Source organism: Cuculus canorus, chromosome 8 (assembly GCF_017976375.1).
Source record: "Cuculus canorus isolate bCucCan1 chromosome 8, bCucCan1.pri, whole genome shotgun sequence".
Taxonomy (NCBI): Eukaryota; Metazoa; Chordata; class Aves; order Cuculiformes; family Cuculidae; genus Cuculus; species Cuculus canorus.
This window is the reverse complement of record NC_071408.1, coordinates 4,880,494-4,900,057: the sequence shown is the minus strand read 5'-3', so window position 1 is coordinate 4,900,057 and position 19,564 is coordinate 4,880,494. Positions and strand designations below refer to the sequence as shown.

At 43.4% G+C, this 19,564-nt stretch overlaps 1 protein-coding gene across 2 annotated transcripts in view; it reads left to right on the top strand.

Annotated features, from left to right (window-relative positions):
* ACBD6 (acyl-CoA binding domain containing 6) overlaps nt 1–19,564 on the top strand; it is a 91,855-nt gene that overhangs the window by 41,387 nt on the left and 30,904 nt on the right. The window contains exons 6-7 of one of the 2 annotated variants that reach the window (XM_054073222.1): nt 4,239–4,308; nt 5,350–5,439. In XM_054073222.1, coding sequence (XP_053929197.1) covers nt 4,239–4,308; nt 5,350–5,426 — 147 coding nt within the window. In that variant the 3' untranslated portion in view covers nt 5,427–5,439. The remainder of the gene's footprint in view (nt 1–4,238; nt 4,309–5,349; nt 5,440–19,564) is intronic. The other variant, XM_054073221.1, reaches the window with a different exon arrangement.

The window sequence follows — 19,564 nt, the reverse complement described above, 5'->3', positions numbered from 1 at the left end:
GTATGCAAGCATAATCTTGTCATTTTTATTAACTATTTTAGTGTTACTATATAAATACATCCTGCCTTATGCAAAAGATGCCTCTCCTAGACCTCTGAACATAACTCACACTGTCAGTCCTTTGATTTAAATGTGTTTAAATTTAAAATGGCAGCAGGGATACATACAAAGACTTAACTTGTTATGGAACAAAATCTACTGAAGCACCGAATAATCTTATGCTAAACTGCAGAGCCACAAGGCTCAGCCTCTCCTTGTACAGTAAAGACTTGACTGAGGTCGAGAGGTGATTAGATTGTATTTCCGTGTGATGTGTTAGTACTGGATCTGATTGTATCCCCTCATCTTGTGCAAACCTGCAATAAGGTAGCGAAAAGAGAGAAGAAATCAAGAATAGAAAGGTAAAATGGGGACGAGCCAACTTATTCAAAGCTAAAGGATTTCAGAAAGTGCAATAGAACCTGGTTTAGATGGATGCACTTGGCAACTTTGGAAGCGTAAGTGGTCTCCTCCCCCAGATGAATAAAAGTATACAGCATTCAAGTCAGCATACCTGCTAACAGTGAGGATATAATAAACTTCAATTTAGAATTAAACAAAGAATCTAATGACAGTAATCATGTACAAGCTTCCATTTACTGTATCTAAATTGCCCAGAGTTCAACAGAGTCACTTGCATTCACTTAGAAGAAGTAGCACAGCCTAAAACAACCCGTTTCTCTTCTGTATGTCAGCAGGACTAATGCAATAAGAAATGGACTGTGGCTCTGAAAGCGCCACAGACACGTTCTGGTAGCATGAATTGCTCGCTGCCTTTTTGAGAACAGTATTTCTTCAACTCTTTAACAAACCAGGAACGGTTCAAAGGTATAGAGGAGTTGCTTTAGTAATTCATGCCAAGGGCTGGGGAGATTGTAGGTAGAGGATTTTTTTTACTCATTGGATAAATCCCAATAAACAAATGTGTTACCTGTGTGCAGTATTTAAGCCCTTGCCAAAAGGTTAATGAAAGGCATCTGAAATGATGCTCGCTTAGTACCCAGTCCTCGTGCTTTTGAGACAGCAAGTGCCAAAGTGGTGCCAGCCTGCCAAGGAAAGGACAGAGGGAAAAAATGTGTTTAAAGAAGAATCGCATACTTATGGATGGGCAGGCTTACTCCCGGCGGGATTATTTCCCCAAGCCTTTCAGAGCTCTGAAAGTAATTGAGTCCCGTATCAAGTCTGAAGTTTACCTCTGTAATTGCAACCAAGGCTCTCCCATTCACTATTTTTGCTGTCATGGGAGGATGCAGCCATTCTATATATATCTCTCTTAATTACTGGTAATAAAACACTTTGCCACAAGTTAGAGTGGCTCTTGTTGGTGTACAGGCATTACAGCTGCAAATTTCATGCCTAGAAGTATAGCTTAATATTGTAGCACATCCATTTCGTTTGGCTTTGTTCTCCTCTTTCTCTGCACTGCCTAATTGAGTGAAAATCATTCCCATCCGTTTGTCTGCTGAGGCTCGGTATATCTGAGACAAATCCCTGTCCTGTGCTTTGTTTGTGAACACCCTGTGACTTGGAGCCGAGCAAAATTGATGTGCTGTTGGCTTGAGGAACTGCTGCAGAAGCTGGCCAAGCTGGCAGCGCTTATCCGAGCAGACCACGGAAGATTTAAGAGGAAGGGTTAGTGCACTGGGGCTATTTTTATGCTTTTATTATTAAATACTTCAAAGGCAGCGGAAAATGCATCCTCTTGCGTAACTTCTGCAACGACTGTTATGTGTTTCAAGTGCATGGAGTGAATACCTTGATGTTTGATTGCATTCAGTCAAGGCTTCACTACTGCAGTGCTTTCTTATATGAAATTATTCCTATTTGTCCTGGTTTTGACTGGGATAAAGTTAATTTTCTGCCTGTTAGGTAGTATGAGAATAATGTTGATAGCAACAACTAGAACATAAGTGTGTTAAATAGTGTTTACACCAGGTTGAAGGCTTTTCAGTTTACTGCGCTGTCTTGGTGTGGAGGTGTACAAGAAGCTGGAAGGGAGCACAGCCAGGACAGCTGACCCAAACTGGCCAGAGGGATATTCCATACCATACGATGTCACACTCAGTATATAAACTGGGAGAATTAGCCAGGGGGCTGGAATTACTGCTCAGGATTGGGCTGTGCATCCATTAGGTGCTCAGGTGGTGAGCAATTGCATTATGCATCACTCATTTTGTGTATTCTATTATTATTGTTGCTAATAGTAACAATATTTTTTTCTCTTCCTTTGCTGTCCTATCAAACTGTGTTATCTCAGCCCACAGGTGGTAATTTTTTCCCATTCTTCTCCCCATCCCACCAGGGTGGAGGTGAAGGGAGTGAGCAGCTGCATGGAGCTCAGTTGCCGGCTGGGGTTAAACCAGAGCGGTGTTGCTCTCAGTTTCTCGATGCTTTATGAAATAATCATATGGGAAGTGTTTTGGGAAAGCTCAATCTGTGGCTTTTAAGATTTCTGCCTTGTTGTTTAAACGCACAAACACATATTATATGCTGATATAAGGCGCCAGCTGTGCAGACTAAAGAATTTCTCACAGCGCATGGGTGATATCCATGCTATTCAAAGAGCCGGATTGTACATTCAGTATAAGTTTGTCTAATCTCTAAGGTTTGCTTTAAGGAAGACATGGGAAACGAGTGGACGTTGTAGCTGTAAAACTGCCAAAATGCATTAACTAGAACTCCTGAGCATTTTAGTTTGCCTGATATTATGCAAACAGTGAATATTTTGGTTTAAATACAAGTTTCTTAGCAATGCTTTTTGTTATCTAACAAATAGGTTGGGATTCTTCTACATGTGTTTTTCCTTCCACATCAGATGCTGCAGTCTTGCACAGGTCTCCAGAGTCCCTTACACCCTGTGTTGGGGGCGTAGCGTGCTGCAAGGGTGTAGACATTTCTTGGGTGGAACGTGTAGCTTTTTAATAGTGCACAATTACAATGCAGAGCCATTTAAGGCACTAATTGGAAAATATTGTAGCCATTTAGAATTGCAGAGAAAATATATAGGTAAGCAGAGTGTAATTACCCAAAGTGGAATTGGCCCAAGACTTGAAATCCATATTCCTGCAAATAGCACAAGGAGATTTTTAATGACTGTAGATGATCAGGTTTCAGTTTCTTGTCATGTTCAAAAGGCAGCAGAACCAGCCTTCCAGGGCCATGAGAAGGGACCGCGTGCACAGTGCTGCATTACGGCCGACCTGACGGAATCGGCAGCACTGTCTCTCCCCAGTTGCTGCGTTTTCTTCATTGGTCTCAGCCAAGTTCAGCAACAATAAAGTGAGATTCTGCTTGCCCAGAGCCAAATGCAAACGAGCGTGTTATAACCGGGCATCTATAACATGAATTTTGATATAAAGGATAGAAATGCCTTTATTTTGCCATGTAATTGCACAATAATTACACTTGTGTAAATACAATATTATTCCCCTACACATATATATATCTAAAGAAAACTGTTGAAGTATTTATTGCTAGTGTGGATATTGCAAATACTGCTGCTTTCTTTTGAAATAAACATCTGTGGCACAAAAAAAAAAAGCTGGTATTATTCGTCCAACTGAAATCCTAGGTCTTAAGTAATTACCAGTGTGGAGATGAGTTAAGGATGCAAAACGTGAATTAAAGATCTTTTCATGTTTACCAGTTGTTTTAAATTGTACTATTTCCCCTTTTAGGCTTTGATAGTGGGTTTGAGTACAAGAGTATTAATCATTAAATGGCCTGTGGATGTCAGTGCTTCCATAGAAAGTCATTGTCAGAAAATTCATTCCAGTTCAAGGTTAATTAGTGTTACATTAAAATTATGTGTTACAAAAATTAATTACTTGCTGGGTCAAAAAGTGTGTTAAAAAGCTTAATGCCCAGTGTCTGAGATCGCATTTCCTTCCTCAAAATCATGTCCTACCTCTGCCACTCTGCCCAAAAACAGCCAGCAGAAGCAGTGTGAGCTTCGGTTGCAGGTGTCTTCTGCTGTTCTGGCACCGTGGCCAGGAAATTTGGCTCACAGTTCCCATTAGCAGATAAATGAGTTGCTCACCTTGTTCCCCACTGCTCTGTCAAGAGATTTATAACCAGGCATGGGCTAATTTAACTGATTTAATCTGTGAAGGGCTGTGGCTGTTTGTGTAGCACACTGGAAAACACCGGTCAGTCTGATGGCATCACAACTTGGAGACTGATCTCTTGGTTATCTGCAGGATGATTTCCAAGGAATCCCCTGTAGGTGTGCCACATGCTGTCCTAAATCAAGAGAGACTGCTACTAACAGTAAGTCTACTTTACTATGTAGAAAAACAAAGAAGAAAACCTTCTGCCTCAAGCTACTTTGAGCTGCGTTTCTCTTTGCAACTGCCAATGCATAAAATCTTCTGTAGTTCATACAAAATGTCTTGGAGGCGCCGTCAAAATGTTCTGTTACTGCTGTGAATGCATTTTCACGCAGGGCTTTCAAAGTGCGTGATACCTGTATCACAGCTCTTCTGCAGTGTCCCCTGCATTCCCTTTCACAGGCTCAGATGTTCTGGGCCAGAATCAGAGCGGCACCTGTGGGCACCAAGGCTTGGCTTCACTTCAGTCCGTCTGTAGCCCTTTCTGAGGCCAGCTGGTGTTCAGATGTGCCCTCCGAGGGGGCCTATGCTGCTTCCCATGTCCTTCACACGCAGGAAGGTCTGAACTCGATAGCGTCTCCTCCCACGGCAGCAGAAACATGCAGAGAGGCTTTGGGTGTGCAGAGATTTCTAGAAAGGGGATGGGAAGAAAACTATGGAGGTTTGGGAGAGGCTGGAGGCATCGATGCAGCAGCTCGTGTTGCAGAGCTGAGAAAGGTACAGTGGTGAGTGATGCCTGCCCAGATACACAGTTTTAATCTTCTATTGCAGCAGAGGCAGGGCCCGAGGGTTGTTTTGGACCTGCCAGAGGAATGAGCTTCTGGGAACTTGGCATTCGGGTGATGTAGGCAGCACTGAAAATCTTACAAGGACTCTTTAAGTCCTCACAGAAAAGTCAGAGGTGTCAGTCACAAATCTGTACAGGAAAACAAATCATATTTTGACTCTAGTTTTCCATGCTTTGCTGCTTTTTCCCTCTAAATTTTTGCTGGCTTGTGGGTTTGGTGCTGTATTAGTGAAAACCTGAACTATGTGTCGCTTTTAACATTTCTAGCATTATTCTGGAAGTCCAAATCAGAAGAAATGGTATGTTACATATTAAATTAGTGTAGGGTTTTTTATAAGTGTGTTAATTTTGTTATTGATATTCACTGCTTCATAGCAAGACTGTGATTCTTTGTGCTTTTTTTTTTTGTTGCAGGGCCGGGCTTTGCTCCACTGGGCATGCGACAGAGGACACAAGGAGCTCGTTTCAGTACTGTTACAACACGCAGCTGACGTTAACAGCCAGGTAAGAAAGGAATAAAAAAGTTGAATTTGATTGATGCGTTACGTAGTCCTCTGACTAAATGTTTTGCATGAAGCTGAATTCTTCCAAAACTCCATAGCAAGTTCTCTGAGGACACGTAGCTCAGAGAAGAACATCCGCAAAGGTGACCTAGGAAAAATAACAGAATTTGGTTGCATTAAATACATAGTTGAAAGGGGCCTTTTTCAGTTCCTGCTGAAAGTTCTCTGTGCAGTAAAGTTTTTTATTGCTGTGGCTTCCAATGTGACTAGTGGTACAGATGGCATGAGGGATTTCCCGTGTGCGAGATGTTTGGTAGCTTCCTACATAAAGTGCCTTCTGCAGTGTATTTTTTGTAATGCTACACTCTCAGCAAAACTTTGTGGACTGATGGAAAGAAAATCCCACTTCACTTAAAAGAAAAGCACCCAATAAGTGCCTGGTTTTGGCAGAGCACCCTGTATGGGAGGTGATGCTTCAGGTCACAGTGAGGGGGGATGTGACAGCTAGAGTAGGATCTCAGCGTTGACTGAGGGCAAAGTCAAATGCCTGATGCCATTTCCATTCCCACACCTTGGAGTTCACCATTTCTAGCACAATTAGACTTAACTGAACATAAAGCAGTTGTTCTGGGGTTCCTTAATAGACCGGCCTGTGAACTGTACTGATTCAGCATCCGCTTTGCACATGGTTCCTTCCAGCCAGCCAGCTTGAACCTGCCTGTACTCATGACTCTATGCTCCTAGTTTTGTCATCTTGTTGTAATTAGGGACTGACCTGTGTAAATGTGATTGTGTTCGGAAATACTTGTCCAATGTATTTCTGTCAAATTATGATTGAGTGCTCTTTACCAGCATGGCACTTACTGGCTTTGTTCTTCTGCCCAGTTTGGACACAGATAGACCTCTGCGGACGAATTTGCTAGCTCTTACCAGTGAGATCTTAAGCAGCCTTGCAAAGAGATGCTTTGGAAATTTGTAAGAGGTGGACCCCGAGTGCAGTTGCAACTCACAGGCTTCTCAGCGGACCTTAGTGTTCACAGGCTACAGAGTGCTGTGTTGGTACTTATCCACGCATTAAATGGTTGTGAAGTGGTCTTTCTTGCCCTTACATGGGTAGAATTGCGGGTGGGATGGGTATTAGAAAGTGTGGCTCCACAGTAACTGGTGAGACACAGATCTTAATGCTTAGACATTCAGAATTTCAGTTGTAATGGATTTTATAGGAGTTTTTCCTTACATAGGTGAGGGGCAGTAGAGCCAGTACAAATGGGGAGCTTTGTGTGCCCCACTGTCAGCCAAGACTGTCACCTTTCAGTCAGAGCTGGTGAGTGACATGTCAGATACGTGCGGGAACAGCTGTGCCTTCACACTGGAGAGGAGTCAGATCAGACATTCGCATGTCTGCTTTGCCCCAGCAGCCTGGAAGGTGGTTTTGTCTGGGCTGCTGGACTGCAGGAGTCTGAAAAGTCACTGCTCTTTGGCGCTTGCCTCATTTCTTTGGAGGCAAAGCCTGACTCTTAGAAGAAAAGGCTGAAGGGAGAGTCATCTTATTTTTTTCCCTGAACATTAATTTTCTGTTAAATTCTTCTCTCTTTTTTTCTTTTTGATGTATTGCACGTTTTCTAACCAGATTATTTTTGGCCGGTAACAAAAGGTTAATAATAGCCATAAAAAGAAAATCAATCTTTGAATTTTTTTTTCCCCCACCAAGGTAATAAAGGAGAATTTTTTATAAAGGTCTCTGTTTGCACGTAGGTGTGTTCCCAGAGAAGGCAGGCGCATTTTTATTCTCGGCCATATATAAATTACAATAACATTTCAAGACTTTGTGACCTAATGTGTATTTCTCCTTTTTTCATTCTGACCTTTACCCTGTAACAATGCATGTCCAAAGCAAGAGCAGAAGGAATTTTAAGAGCAACCAGAAGAAAAAAGGAGAAGAAAAACTCTTCCTTCCTAACAGGTCATAAACACCACAGCGCCTGCTGTTGTACATTGCCAAGCGCACCATCAGTTAATGTGTAGGCTATAAAGAACAGTGAGTTAAGTGTCAGGGAATCTCTAGTGACTTGGTTCAGCGGTGCTGTTATTTCAGAGTGATGCGCTCTCTGAAGAGGTTTCCTTCGTGGGCCACGCGCAGTCCCCCTGTCAGAGCATGCAAACACCCGCTGCGATTTCCTCCTGCCGCTCAGGTCTTAAGGTATTTTCCTGTCTCGTTCAATTTTGCTGCAGTACCTACCCGCAGGCAGCAGGAGAGATAAAGAATAAATTAGAGATTATGAGGGTTATGAGCAGGTAGGAAAGCAGAAAAATGTTATAGACCAATTTTTTTTTAAATTGCCTGTGTTTTAGTATGCTTCTAAAAAGTTAGTCAAACAGCATGACAGATTTATGCTCTCTTCTATTACCTTTTTAATAAATGCTCTTCCAGCTTGGCTCTCTTGGAGCGTGCTAAAGGATTTAGCTGCCCTAAGCAGGCAGTGACAGTGGTGTTGTGCTAGGAGACCTGGAGCGAGTCCTACCCATTCACTCTCCCTGTCCGTGTGCCTCACTCGCTTTTTGCTGCCTTATTTTGATTATCTTTGTTCTATCTTTGGTTATCTTCATACAAAGTTAAAACACTTGCAGCCTCTGCATCAAGAGTTTCTGCAAGTTTCAAGCTATTGCTCTGTTGTTAAACAGCTTGGGAGCAGGAGGAGAGGTCGCCTGCCTCCCCTCATTCCCGTAGCATGCTCAAAAGCGTTTCAGTTCTGGGAATAACCTCACACTCCTGCACTGCAGCGATCCAGCGCCTGTGCTTTTTGTTTTGAAAAGTGGTGTCGTGGTTTCAAAAGGGAGGTTCACTAATGTCACTGAAAAGCTGTGGCCATTGATTGTTCATAATTAGCTCTAATAGCACGTTTGAAAAGAGGTGGTGAGCAATTGCCATGGGCGAGGGGATGCAGAAAGGCAACAGGCTTCTCTCCTTTGTTGAAAAGGGACGTTTATGTAATTGAATTACCTAAATCTTCAGAGCCAGAGGCCATTTCAAAGTGGGTGGCAGGATGGTATTTTGGAGCTCTGCTGGAAATACGCAGTGCTTGGGGCTCAGTCTGAAAACACTTCCTTCCACTGGAACCGTTTGCCTGAAATGTAGGCTTTTAACTGAGTGAAGATGTGAAAAGCAAGGGGAGTATATTCCCAGCAGTTATGAAGGAGATCAGCAGAGTGATTAAAATACCCACTTCTAACTTTAAAATATATGAAGACATGAATAAGTTTTGCTTGCAGAGGACGAGTAACAAAGGACGAGCTTTTTCCCCTACAGGGAGAGCTTTCCCATACAGTGTTTTCTCCAGCCTTGGAAAGGAGGTTTTGTAGAATCAGGGGAGACGTGGGATGGCAGCAGAATAGCACCCAGGCCTCGCGCTTCCCTGCTGCTGTGCCGTGGCATCCTCGGTGCTCCCCATGCCAGGAGCAGCCAGCTGGCCTGGTCAGAGATTTTATTTGTCCTCGATTGTATCTGGTGGTGCATTGCCAACGTAGAGGAGACCACAGAACTGGGCTCTGCTCCTGGATGGGAGATGCTGCTCAACCAACTTTCAGATTTGCTCCTTTAGTGCGCTTAGGGGGACGTTCAGGCCCAGGGTTCTGCTCCAGTACTGTTAGGTGGAAGAGTGCTCTTGGGCAAGGTCCAAGTCTGGTCACCTCCTGCAAGAACAAGTCAAGTAAGGCCGCATGAAAAGGAGGATTCTGTGCTCTGACGCAGACCCCTCGTGATTGCTTATCCTACGCAGGGAGAGTTGCAGGTACAACTAGTGCTGTTTTAAGGAAGATGAAGGGCATCGTGGTACAGTAATTGTCCAGTGAGAGAGAAAGACAACTAGCATCTCTTACTTGTAACATCAGAACAGTAGACCATAGACTTTCCTCCCAGATTTGCTGTGGCTGCACTTTGTTCCATTTGTGGGTACTTTTTACTCCAAAATAATAATATGTGCATTTGGGGCATGCCCTTGGGAACATGTGGGGAACTATCCTGCAGCAGTGGCCACTGATCAGCTTACTCGGAAAAAGCTTTTCAAGCCTATGTGAACAAGTCTTAAAATAAATATTGTTAGCTGTAAGTGGAACTGTATCATTTAACACACAGGGTAATTCAGGGCTATGTGTGTATCTGTGAGGTGGAACAGCTGAGTTAAAATTGTGTTTAAGTATTATTTTATGATTTTTAAGCTACATCGTTGTGCAGTTCTATTAATAAGCTCAGCAATGTTATGATAATCATTTGTGTATGCTAAAATTGTGCTATAATTATGACTACAAGGATGAAAAATGCTAGAAGTGATCTTCAGTTTTTATTTGTTGACTTTTCACTTTCCTAATGAAGGTGCAGATCACTGAGACTTTAAACCGCTTATCGGTGAGTTCTCAGTGGTCACCCATGGACCTACAAAGGTTTGAGAAGAGAACTTGAGAACCAAAGCTGAAAATGATCAGGTTAGGAAATCTGTTGCAAGCATGTGTAGGTTTTATTTTATTCATTCTTCTACACCAGTAGTTTTAGTGAAGAGCATCCAGTGTCTGTGCTGTCTGCAGCGAATGTTGGTTGCTGTATCTTGTACAATTCACGCACGGCTGAACAGCTGCCTGAAGTCATGCTTCTTAGGATGTGATTTTGAGTTAGCTGGCTTTCTTTTTCTTCATTTTCTTCCCTTAAGAAATCTAGAGTAGCAGGAGGAGCGTGGTTGCCTCCCAGTCCCCTTCCACACACTTTTAGCAGACTGCCACTCCTCTCCTCTGTTAGCATGCTAACACGCTTGTGAATCAGAGGGCTTTGGAGACCGGGATGCGGAGCAGCCGTCCCCCTTGTAATACCTTCACTCACATCCTCATTGGAAAAAAAAAAAGAAATAACCTTTTCAAATGAAGACAATACAAACATAATAAATGGCAGGGAAGGTTCATCTCCCTCATGACTCAATCCTTCTCAAACAACATTATTATTGACTGGCCTATTGGTTGCCAAAAAGGAAAATCAATTGTACTAGAAGTAGCTGCTGGGCCACAGATCATGGTACTAACCCAGCAGAGACAGGTTGATTTTTATCAACTATCCAAAGACTAATTTCCACCATTATCTAAAAATGAAGTAGAAATTACAGATATGAAGATTGCTAAGATTAGTTGTCTGTTGGCTTTGTTTTATTTGTGTGTTTTTTCTATTTTCCTGCCTGACTCCGAAAGGATCATGTCCGTGTAGGACAAAAAGAAGCAAGGAAGCGTCAGACATGCTTGCTGCCTGTTATTGTTTTTTTCTTCTCAGTCTTGTTCATTTGGATTTCGCAGCAAGAATACAAACTGCTTCAGTCTCTGCATGGCCTCATGTTGGAGGCATTGCACAGACATTTAAAAATGGAGCTGGTCTCAGAATCCCTTCCCTGCCTCCTGCACCAAATATTGTTCATGCCCTCATTTTTCTGTATCTTTAGGGAGATGTTGAGGAGATCAGTGTGAGCATCTTGACTGCTCTGACCGAGGACCAAAGGCCAGCAGCTGTATCTGCACAGCTTTTCCCCTCCCCAGAGAGTACGTGTGCGCGCCTGTGCAGCCCACCACCTTTGCTGCAAGCTGGTCTGTGCAAGCGCGCTTGTCGGTAAGATGCCAGCTCCCAGAGTACTCTGCTGTTATGACCATTCTCTAAACCTGGCTGAGATTAAAAAGGAAGATGTCTGAGCCTTGTGCCCTTGCAGTTAATGTCCCTAGTATAAATTTCCCCCTAAAGATACTAAAAGCCTGGCTCATAAAGCCAGGAGGGCCCGTGTTCTGGATCAGATGATTGCTGCAGAGGGTTTGCCGTAGTTACACTCTCAGCGAGCGAAGGATGTGCAGGTGGTGCTGAACTGACCATTGCTGTGATGGGAGGGTACGGTGGCCAACAGAGAAAGACGGTAAACAAAGATGAAAAGCAAAGCAATGAGAGCAGAATTATCTCCTTCTTTCCTTATACCCCCCCATCTCTGTCTGAGTGTTTCTGTAGTCAGCTTTGCTAAGCAGATCTCAGTAGACTCTGCAGGCTCGTACCCCTTCAGTCTTGACATCCTTGCCAATGGGTGTGAAAGCCATTAGCCAAAAGAAAGGAGAGATCTGCTTAGTGACAGAGGGTAGCTTTCTACATTAAAGCATTGACATGGTGCCAGTCACACAGTTATTAGATGTGGCACAGCTCCATGTCTCTCCTGCGGGTCTCTGTGGAATGTAGATTGGCAGCAGGTTGAATGTTAAATGGTCACCACTCAGCAGATGCTGATTTTACCTTTAGGGAGAAAAGTCCCTTTCAGCAGAAACATTTGCAAAATATTTGCAGCTCTAAATATATGCTGGGAGATGCAGAGATTTATCCCTGGTTTGCTCTTCAGCTTCTGAAGACACCTCAGGCCTCATCAGCCCAAACTGTAGGTTGTACAGACAACGAGATGTTTCCTTCTGCATGTGGAGGTTGGGCTTTTTTGCATTGTTTCTTCCCATCTTCCTGCTTGACATGTACACTCTTTGTTTCCTCTGTTCCCTGTAGACACATGAATCATTGCTTCGTTGCTGGTGCAGCAAAGCAGTTGGCACCCTTGCTCAGGCAGTACGCGTGCAGCATTGCCTGCAAAGCAGGCTCACCAGCCCAGAAAGCAACTGCAGGCTTCTGTGTTGTTCCAGCAGCAATTCCACACGGTCCTTTCAACCTCTACATGCAAAACCAGTGTTTGAAAAGTGAAATCCAAGAGCTGACTTTGGAAAAAAAAAAAAAACAACAAAACAGTGATCTCTGTTGCTTTACCCTCAAAACTGAAAGCTGCTCTCAGGGTTATCAAAATGCAGGGTTTAAAGCAGGGGACCAAAGAAAGTAGCACTTGTTAGTGGATTGCTGTAAGATCGCATGGCTGTGGGCATCCCCTTGTACTGAGGCAGTGTTGCTGCACAGAGGGAGGCACTTTCCGCACCCAGTGCTGCTGCAAGAGGAATGCAGCTGAGCAGTAGGCACATTATTTTAGCTCAGGGAGCGTGAGCACCTTCTGCATCAGGAAGCCTTGTGCCCGTGTCCGTGCCTGACCAGCACAGGTATTTTTTGGTGTAAAGCCTGTGATCTCTGCCAATGATCACTGGTGGCAGACAGAGGCCAGCAGTGGTACCACGGTGCTGCTGTGTGTTCTGGTGCAAAGGAGAAGCAGGTATCTTACTCACTGCTGTCTTTATACCTCTCTATATAGGCAGGAAAGAGCCTTACTGTGAATGCCTCCCTGCCAGGACATGTGACAGTCCGTGCTCCTTTGTCTCTTGGTCCCAGGGTCATCTTTGAAATAAACATGTTAAAACACCTGTAATTTGTGAAGTCGTTGTTGGAAATGCTTTAGCACCTTATTAAGGTGTTCGGTTAATCGCACAAACAGGATACCAGTGGCAGCCGAGCTGGTTTTTCAGGTGAAGGCTTCACCATAGGAATGGTCTCTAATCACCTAGGAATGGTCTCTAGCCTCCCTCATTTCCTATAGCCTTGGCGTCACTGCTCTACCAGAGGAACAGCCCTTGCCAATCAATCAGCTACTCTTTGCTCAGGAGACATGGTTCCTAGAACATCTCTTTTTGCATTCATTCTCTTGAAAAAGCTTTCCTGTTTTGAAGGAGTTAAATTCTGCCATTCACCTTCTCCCTGTGGACTTTTCAATATGAGAAAGTCTGGTTTTACTGTCCAAATGGAATTTTGTATTCATCTGTTGTCAGCAGTTGTCTCTTCCAGTTTGCTGTAAAAAAACAAAACTAAGCAAACTCACACACAACAGAACAAGCAAAAAAAACCCATGTTCTGAGTGCATCATTGGGGCATCTTGAATTTGCAGTCTTTGGTGCAAGGTATTTTACTTAGTTTTCCTAAAAAAAGATTGTTCTAACACTTTAAATATCAGAGCAATAACTCTTTATGCTTATTTTGTTTAGATTTTAAATCAGATTTTAGTGATCATAGCTGTTTCTTGGCTCCATGGTTTGTAAATGGCAAAAAAGCACTCAGAATGGCAAAGCTAATTTACGAGGTTCCTGCCTCTCAACTTGTACATCTTCATTCTGCATCCTTGAGAAATGCTGTCAGAGCAGGAGCCTTTCTAGCTCAGTATCGTTTCTCCAGTGGCAGAGAAGAGTGAATGCTTAGGGGACAGAGTAGGGTAAGCATGCAGTGATGATTTCATATATTTTCCCAGCGTCTGTGGCTTGGAGGCTTCCTGAACCATTGGTATTATCTTTGCACTCCTGGATTTTTCTTTGATAAATTTCTCTGATCCCTCTTTGGTTTCCAAACCTTTTATGCCAGTGGGAGTTCTGTAGTTTAACTGTGCATTTGCTTTGCACTTGCCACGGTCAGTTCGTGTGAGAGCCCATCATTCTAGCATAATGAGAAGCAGTAATTGTTCCCCCAGTTACCTTCTCTGTCCTGCTTATGACTTTATTGGCCTCCTTGATTCCCCTTGATCGCTTATTTTTCAGACTGAGGAGTTTAATCTATTTAATTCTACCCCATTTGGTAGCTGCTTGGTTACTTTGTTCCTTGTCATTCTTTGAATCATTTCTAGTTCTTCCATGTTTCTCTTCAGATGAAGGGAGTAGCACTTCTCTCAGTGCCCAAGCTGTAAGTGCAACATAAGATTTAATGAAGTAATTTAATGAGGTTTCTTATTTCCTCTTTTTTTTTTTCCCAAATGCCTCCTTGTTGTTTGCCTTTATTAACTCCCATCAAATACTGACCTGGTGTTATAACCAAGCTGTCTATAATAACTCATCATCTGTTTCCACAGAGGTAATAGCTAGTTTGAAGCCCAGCAGTGTGGATTTAGACCAAAGACTGGTTTGCCACGTGTGCATTATTTGCTGTTTATTAGCACTGAATTTCATCTGCAGTTTTTTCACCCCGTCACTCTGAGATAGTTTTATAGCATTTTTACAGTGCTTTTGGTGTAGCAGACTTGGATGCTTCACTCTCAGCCTGCTTCCCCTGTTCGTTTGCGTGCGTTGAACAACCCAAGTCCTTGCACAGATCCCTTGGAGACTCCAGCGATCACCTGGGCAAGCTGGTTGTCTATTCCTATTCAGTCTTCACTTTTGTAATGAGCTATCAAGCGTTGCAAAGGCTTTTGGAAATCATATAATAGTTTGGGTTGGAAGGGACCATAAAGGTCATCCAGTTCTAACCCCGCTGCCATGGGCAGGGACACCTCCCACTGGATCAGGCTGCTCCAAGCCTCATCCAACCTGGCCTTGAACACCTCCAGGGGTGGGGCAGCCACAACGTTTCTGGGCAGCCTGTGCCAGAGCCTTGCCACCCTCATCGTAAAGAATTTCTTCCTACTGTCTAATCTAAATCTTCCCCCTTCCAGTTTAAAGCCATTCCCCCTCGTCCTATCACTCCATGCCCTTTTAAAAAGTCCCTCCCCAGCTTTCCTGGAGCCCCTTTCAGTACTGGAAGCTGCTCTAAGGTCTCCCCAGAGCCTTCTCTAGGCTGAACAACCCCAACTCTCAGCCTGTCCTCATAGCAGAAGTGCTTCATTCCTCTGATCATCTTCGTGGTCTCCTCTGGACCTGTTCCAATAGTTCCATGTGAGCAGGCATCCCTGCTGGAGTGAGGGGCAGCAGAAGTCTTGTCGGTGTTTGCCTGCATATGGAAACAAAGACTGGTGCCATCTTCCCACTGCGTCTCACAGAGAGACTGTTCAGTCGCTCCCTTTTGCAACAGAACAAGTAAACCCTATCCTGGAGTAACCTTCTAGTTTATCTAACAGACCAGTTGGCTGTCCCAGCTTACGCATCCTGTGTTGAAGTGGGTCTTCCGTCCTCTTACAATAAGGCTTAGCTTGGCAGGAATAAATCACCCTGTCCTGACAAGGGTTTCTTATATAATGAAGGCCTGAACTTTACATGAAGGTGGAAGGTGCGTTGAAGTTGTCTGTCATGTTTCTTCACAGGCTAGGAGTTGGCTATCTGCAAGCTAGGTACCAGCACTGGAAGAATTGGTAACTTCCATCATCAAAATCCGTTTCTGCTGTTCCAGCCAATTAAACATTAAAATAAGCATGACAAACAAGTGTTCATTTATGGGTCAATAACTCCGTAGTATGTCTGTGACATGGCTGGTTGAGACAATCCATTTCGGTACAGTCCCGGGCAACCCGACATCTTCAAGTACGTAATTGCTTTTATAGGGAAAGAGAAGTAATAAGGATAATGTAGCTATCAGGCCCTGACTCACTAGTTCGGAAACTTCCCCTTGCCAATCAAATTTCTTTGGTATTCAACCCATTTTAGACTCGTTCCAAAGGCATTATTGTGATGTCAGAAAATATCCTAATGGATATATGCATTTTCTTCAGTGGTAGATGTTACCTTCTTGACGATGCTCGGTTTTATCCACCGGCCAATTAACTACCTGTATAAAGAGCCCTCGGTGCACGCTTTATGGCAATAGGGTTGCCTCGTTGCTCTCCTTTCCTTTCCCCCTCCCCTATTATATATATATTTTCTCAGCACTATTAGATTATTAAATGTTTAATGACTATTCCATTCCTGCTAACTATACTTTTGATGAGCTGCAGTAATAAAACTTTGTAACAGCAAAGCGTGTGTCTGGTTCCTTTATAGGAAGGGCACATTTGGGGAGCTGAAGTAATGGGGGATAAAACTCAATTAATGAATAGAAATAAAAAGAAGTAAATGAGGTAATCAAACTCAGAGAAATTAGTATTGGCAGGTTCTGAATGATGCTCTTAGATGAACAATCTTTCAAAATCCTTCCTTGTATGCTGCTGCCTTCTCTTTATTTATTATTAAAATAACATGATCCATGAGGCGCTCGGGGTGACTCCCAGCCTAGCTAATTCTAATTAATCCAGTCAGGGAGAGCAGCAGGGTAAGTGGAGCAGTCTATCGGATTGAAATTCATAACTTAATTGAGGTCAAAGTCCCGGGTTGGGAGAACAAAAGTCTTTCGCTGGGACCAGGCAGATCAATAGCAATAAATATCTGGCTTGGATACAAGTAGCTTATAGTGACGGATTATCTGACACTGGCCAGAGGTCTTGGTCTTGTTTGGGGCAAAGTCCTACGGCACGTACAGTGTAGGGTGACTTTTGTCAATGTTCCCTCCAAAACCCTGAAGAACCCATAAAGGGCTCATGGGAGCTGCAGAAGGAGGACACTGATAAAGAAGTCCATGTGACTCATGACAAAATTTGGGTTTGGTTTCTGAAGTTACAGTTTCTCATTGGTAGCACAAGGGCATGTGTCACATTAGTGCTGATGAAGGTTGGAAGAAGTTGCTCAGACTTACAGGAACTTGGAGCTAAATCACAGCTTGTCCAGAGAAAGACCTTTAGGATTGGGAGAAGCTGAGCGGTGGATTGGTGGGCATTGGGCCAAGTCTCTATTTATAGTGTGTTTACATAAGAGGAGAGAGGAAGGTTGGGAGAGGGATGTGTAAATAACCATTAAGGTAAGTTTGTAGTGTTGGGCAAATCAGCCCAGGCAGATGTGGTCTTGCCTTTTCTTCTGAACTACAATCTGTGTGTCTGCTCTGACCTCTGAAAATTTCCCTCTATCTGTAGGGGTCTGGATGTGCTGGTCACGTCTGGTTTCCCAAGCACAGCTCAGTGGTGACTTCGGATATTGACTACGATGCCGATCCACTAAGCCAGGGGAAGAAGTGTGAGTCCTAGCCTGAGACCTGTGGCATTGCATTGCACTCGCAGCCTTCCCTGGCAGAGGTTACTGGAGTATTTGTCAAATCTAGCAACCAAAGGAGCTTCTCTGAACTTCTAAGTAAGGAGGGACTTTGACTGGAGTTCAGTATTGAAATGCAGTCTTCACCCAGTCTGTTATTAATGCAATGTTTATGCAGATTCGACTGCTCTGCTCCTTTCCTCTTTGCAGAGGACAAATACTGCTGTGGTCAGCATTCGATACATCCCTGATGGATGTTGTTCTGCCAATGTACTTCAACACAGCTTGGAAGAGAGATGGAAACCGCAGCTTGGGCACAGCCAGTGACTTAGTTTGACATACCTGCTCCTCCCATTAACACTGCATAAGTCTAAAGCATCTGTTCATGTCTGACTTGCCAGAAATGTTCAGAGTTCTTTGACTCCACAGCTGAGCTTTAGAAGCCTCGGTCAAACGCTTCACCCGATCAGCTTTCAGGTTTTAACATAACGAGTAACTGTTCATATTTCTGTGTGTATAAACGATTGCAATACCCTCGCACCCTTTTGAAACTGTGTCTGGAAAACACCTCTTGTTTTCCACTGCAGGACATTTGTTTCCTGAGGACAGAACATAGTGAGCAAGGTACTTTAGACAGACCGTGGGAAAATATATGAATTCATCACTGTATGCTTACCCCTACTCTGTCCCCTAAGCATTCACTCTTCCCTGCCACTGGAGACACGATACTGAGCTAGAAAGGCTCCTGCGCTGACAGCCGTTCTCATGGATGTAGAATGAAGGTGTACAAGTTGAGAGGCAGGAATCTCGTAAATTAGCTTTGCCATCCTGAGTGCCTTTTTGCCGCTTAAGAAGCATGGAGCAGAGCTGCTCTTTGAAATTTTCAGAACCAGCAATTAATATATTTCCAAGTACTTTTGCTAAACTCAGTCTACTACTGTGGATAAGCTTGTTTTATTTATTAGAGAGGATTTACTTTTTTTTCAGCTGAGAAGAATAACAGGATCTGTCCAGTCAGAGCTAGGTTATCCACGGTGATGTGATTTATTAAAACACATAGCCGTCGATGGCCAGGTCTGCCAAATCCTTGTTGATTCAGTGAGGAAATTCCCTTTATGGCTATTTTCAGAATCGAGTTCAGGTTTCTAATTCTTTGGTTTTGCTACAGAATCCCAGCGTGACCTTGAACGAGTCACTTGATTTCTGTCTGTCTTAGTTTCCCATTTGGGATATGGTGGGGCAAATAATCGAGTTTTTTTCTGATGGATATAACAAGATTATAAAAATATGGTAGTTCTAGGACCCTTAGAAAACTGATCAAATGAAATTAAACAGATATTGCAGTCCAGATAAAATGAGATGAAAATATTAGGGAAAGAAATGTTTCTTTATCTTCTACAAATAAAAATGCAAAGTGATTAAGTGGGTCTTTTCTAGCTATTAGCAATAACAGCTCCAGCCAGCTGACTTCTGTCACCCTTGAAAATTAATTTGCGGGGTACAGCCTTGAATTTAGTATGCTTACAATAAATACCCCTAAAAATGTTGTCACCTTCTCTGATGCATGATGTTCCTGCTGCGATAGTACTGCAATTACTTGCCCTATGGATAAAAAGTGACTGCTCTAAATGAGATGCTCTATCACAATGGTTTGCAAATTTCTTTTAATTGATTTTTTTTTCTTCTTCCTCTGAAAGTTCGTTCCTGTACATCCAGCAGTATTTTTGTGAAGCAAGGGAAGGGACTGGGAATAACATAGAATCATAGAATAGTGTGGGTTGGACAGGACCTTGAAGATCATCCAGTTCCAACCCCCACGAGAAACCCCTACTCACCCCTGCTGCTGACAGAGAGGATGACTGTGGTTAGTGAGGAGTTTTGTGGCTGGGGGAGATGTTGGGAGAGAGGAGGAAAGCACCAGTTCTATCTATCAGCATTCTCCTTCTCAGGGTTGATGATGGCATAAGAAACATCTCCCTTTCAGCATGGCACTCAAAACAAGGTGGTGATTAATGAACAAAACAGTAAGAAAGGAGTATGACTTGTTGACATTCTCCAACACAGAAAGAGGACAAGAGAAGTGTTTCAGAAAGCGATAGGCTGGAACCTGCTACAGAGAACCCCTGACACGTGCTTGGACTTGGCCAGAAGCAGGGTCCTCTGCGCAGGAAATTTCAATTTACTCTTTTTTCTTTTTTTTTTTTCTTTAAGCTCAAGTTTTAATCACGTTCAGACTGTGCAGATGAAATCTGAGTCAGAAGCCAGGTCCAGAGGAGCTGCCTGGTTACTTCCTCTGTGATGCCCTATTCCAGGCACTGTTGTCAGGGTATTTTCAAGCAATGCTCACAGATTACACGGTAATTTGGCTTCTGAAGTGGTATGAAATTGAGCGTCGCACT